This window comes from Sceloporus undulatus, chromosome 5, assembly GCF_019175285.1.
Source record: "Sceloporus undulatus isolate JIND9_A2432 ecotype Alabama chromosome 5, SceUnd_v1.1, whole genome shotgun sequence".
Taxonomy (NCBI): domain Eukaryota; kingdom Metazoa; phylum Chordata; class Lepidosauria; order Squamata; family Phrynosomatidae; genus Sceloporus; species Sceloporus undulatus.
This window is the reverse complement of record NC_056526.1, coordinates 190,783,393-190,787,000: the sequence shown is the minus strand read 5'-3', so window position 1 is coordinate 190,787,000 and position 3,608 is coordinate 190,783,393. Positions and strand designations below refer to the sequence as shown.

The 3,608-nt window shown below is 45.1% G+C and overlaps 1 protein-coding gene across 1 annotated transcript in view; it reads left to right on the top strand.

Moving 5' to 3' along the window:
* LOC121932307 (P-selectin-like) overlaps positions 1–3,608 on the top strand; it is a 17,756-nt gene that overhangs the window by 10,672 nt on the left and 3,476 nt on the right. Inside the window, exon 2 of the mRNA XM_042470892.1 lies at positions 3,338–3,447. Coding sequence (XP_042326826.1) covers positions 3,338–3,447 — 110 coding nt within the window. The remainder of the gene's footprint in view (positions 1–3,337; positions 3,448–3,608) is intronic.

Genomic DNA, 3,608 nt, shown 5'->3' with positions numbered 1-3,608 from the left:
ATTCCCCCTAATTTGGTGTCATCTGCAAATTTGATAAGTATGCTTCCAATTCTGTCATCCAGGTCATTGATAAAGATGTTGAATAGCACTGGGCCCAGGACAGAGCCCTGTGGGACCCCACTGGTCACTTTTCTCCAGGATGATCTGCTCCAGAATCTTTCCTGGGATTGATGTCAGACTAACTGGAGGATAGTTGTTTGGATCCTCTTTCTTCTCCTTTTTGAAGATGGGGACAATGTTTGCCCTCCTCCAGTCTGATGGGACTTCTCCTGTTCTCCAGGAGCTAACAAAGACTATTATGGCCAATGGCTCCGATATTACATTTGCCAGCTCTTTTAATACCCTTGGATGTAGTTCATCTGGTCCTGGAGACTTAAATTCATTTAGATTAACAAGGTATTCCTCTACTAAGCGGCTAGCGCTTGACGTATGCTATTCTGTGCTGAAATTCCCCTATTCTGTCCTCTGCTCCATTATCCTCAGGTTGAACACCCTTTGCCTTTTCTGAGAAGACGGAGGCAAAGAAGGTGTTGAGTAATTCTGCCTTTTCTCTTTCTTCTGTTAGCATTTTGCCATCTTCTCCATGCAGTGGCCCTACCGTTTCCTTCTTCTTCCTTTTGCTGCGGACATATCCAAAAAAGCCCTTTTTGTTGTTCTTAACCTCTCTAACAAGCTTCAGTTCATTCTGCGCTTTAGCTTTTCTGACTTTATCCCTACAAATGCCTGCTATTTCTTTGAATTCCTTTTTCGTGATTTCCCCCTTTTTCCATTTCTTATACATGTCCCTTTTTAATCTTAGCACCGTTGAAAGTTCTTTAGTCATCCATCCTGGTTTCTTGAGACATCTCCTCTTTTTCTTTCTCACTGGAACTGTTTGAAATTGTGCTTTCAGTATTTCCCTTTTGAGAAACTCCCATCCATCCTGAACTCCTTTATCTTTTAGTATTTCTGACCATGGAATCGCCCTCAATACTTCTCTAAGTTTACTGAAATCCACTCTGCTAAAGTCTAGAATGTGTGTCTGACTTTGCCTGGCTTCCCCTTTCCATTGTATAACAAACTCCAGGAGAACGTGGTCACTTCCACCTAAGGATCCCACCACTTGCACCCCATTAACCAAGTCATCCTTGTTGGTTAGGATCAGATCCAAAATAGCTGACCCCCTTGTTGCCTCTTCCACCTTTTGGAGCATGAAATTGTCTTCCAGGCAAGTGAGGAATTTGCTGAGTTTGAATTCCAGTAAATATTAGTATAGTTGAAGTCACCCATGACTACTACAACTCTCCTTTCTGAGTGTGTAGTCATCTGTTCTAGAAAGATATCATCCAATTCCTCAGTCTGGCTTGAGGGTCTGTAGTAGACTCCCACCGTAACATCCTTGTTGTTTCCCTCCCCTTTAATTTTTATCCAGATGCTCTCCACCTGGCTTCCATGATTGATGTCCTGGATCTCTTCACTGGTGTAAATATCTCTGACATATAGGGCTATTCCTCCTCCTTTCTTGCTTGGCCTATTTCTCTTAAAAAGTTTATACCCCTCTATTTCCACATTCCAGTCATGAGACTCATCCCACCAGGTTTCAGTGAGGCCTATTAGATCATATTTGCTTTGTTGTACTAGGAGTTCGAGTTCGTCTTGCTTATTTCCCATGCTCTGTGCATTAGTGCAGAGACATTGCAGACCATGGGTCCCTTTTACTTGCTGCCTGTGCAAGTTCTTTTGCCTCCCACTGTTGGGTCCTTGCACTGTTTGCCTTGTTCCCTCTGTGTCAGTTTGACTATTTTCTCCAGCCCTTTGCCTTCCAGAATACTGTCTCCCTCCCTGCTATAACTCAGTTTAAAGCCCTCCTGACCTAAACGTTTCTGCCAACTGGCATGAGATGCAAACCATCCCTTGCCAGAAGTCCCTCCTCATGGAACCTCAGACCATGATCCAAAAATCCAAATCGTTCTAGGCGGCACCATCTGTGGAGCCAATTATTCACCTCTGCTATTTTCCTCTCCCTTCCTGAACCGTGTCCTTCGACTGGGAGAAGAGATGAAATGACAACCTGTATATCCATCTCTTTCAACTTCCTACTCAAAGCCTCATAATCCCTTCTGATATTCTGAAGGCTGTGCCTTGCAGTAACATTGGTTCCCACATGAACCAAATGAAAGGGGTAACAGTCAGTAGGCTTGACCAGTCTTGTCAGCCTCTCCGTCACATCACGGATCCTTGTCCCAGGGAGACAGCACACCTCCTGAGCCATCTTGTCAGGCCCACAAACCACTGGTTCAGTGCCTCTCAGCAAGGAGTCCCCCATGACCACCACACGCCTCCTCCAAGGCTTTGGAGCAGTTGTTCCCTTTGGTGGTACTCTCAGGGTCCCCTGCTCTGTCCCTGCTGCTCTTCCTCATCATCCTTGATAATAGAGAGAGAGTCAAATTGATTCTGTAGCTGTAAGCTCACAGAACATTCCCTGGATTCCCTACTTCTGTGTGTGACCTTCCTCCAACCATCTACATCTGTTGTATGTGAAGTGACCTCCACCCCCCGGGAAATTCCTTTGTGTGTTTCCTGTCCAGGACCATCTGGTCCGTTCTGGTCAGGAAAACCTCTTCCTCCCTATGATGCTGAAGTGTAGCGACCTGGGCCTCCAGCTGCTGTACTTTCTCTTCTAAGAGGGCTACCAACTTGCACTTGGGGCAGGTAAAGTTCCCCATATCCCTAGGCAAGAAGACAAACATCCCACAGCTATTGCAGGTGACTGCAGCAGGGCCTTCAGTGTCCATATTGGGAAGTCTTAAGGAGGCTCTGAAACAAAACTGTGGGTTTCCCCTGCTAAACACCAGTGTATAGAACCCCTGATGGCTTGGCCTTTGTCCCCAAACTCTATTAACGAGCTCAATCAACTGGGACTCTAATTATGTAGAGAACTCCTGGCTACTAGCTCCTTCCAGAGGCAAGTCTCTGAATCACTTCCTCTGAGCAAGTCCCCATAAGCCCCTTAAAGGAGTAGTGAAAAGTAAAGTGTAAAATTGAAGGAGATGTCCTCCACCAACACTGTACCCAGGCGACCTTCTCCTCTGTACTCCAAACCCTCCATCACTATAAAAATAAAAATAAAAACCCTCCTTGACTATAAAAATAAAAATGAATGTGAAAAGAAAAGAAAAGAAAAACGTGCCCGCCGTTAGGCGCATGCCTCTACCAGCAGTTCTGTAGAATCAGGCTTCTAGCTCCTCCTCCTCCCAGTGACCAAAAGAAAACGGAGAAGAGACACTGTCTGGAAAACTGTTGATCTTGGATAATCTCTGTCATTCACAGGAAAAATTTCTGATTCTGCTTTTAACAGACTTTTCTATACCAACAAATTAAAGGAAGACATACTGCTTACTGGCTTGGCCTCCGTGCAGAAGATAGAACATGGAAATGGGATATTGATGGCACCGAACCGCCAATCAAGTGAGTTATTACATGTTAATTTATGGCTTGTAGTGCAGGAACCTTCTCAAGAAATGTTCTTATTGTTCTTCAGTGAGGGTTTTCTAGCAGTGGTGTCACTAGGGTTGGCATCATCCAGAGTGGTAACTTATGGTGTCACCTCCCCCCCAAATAACCTCCCC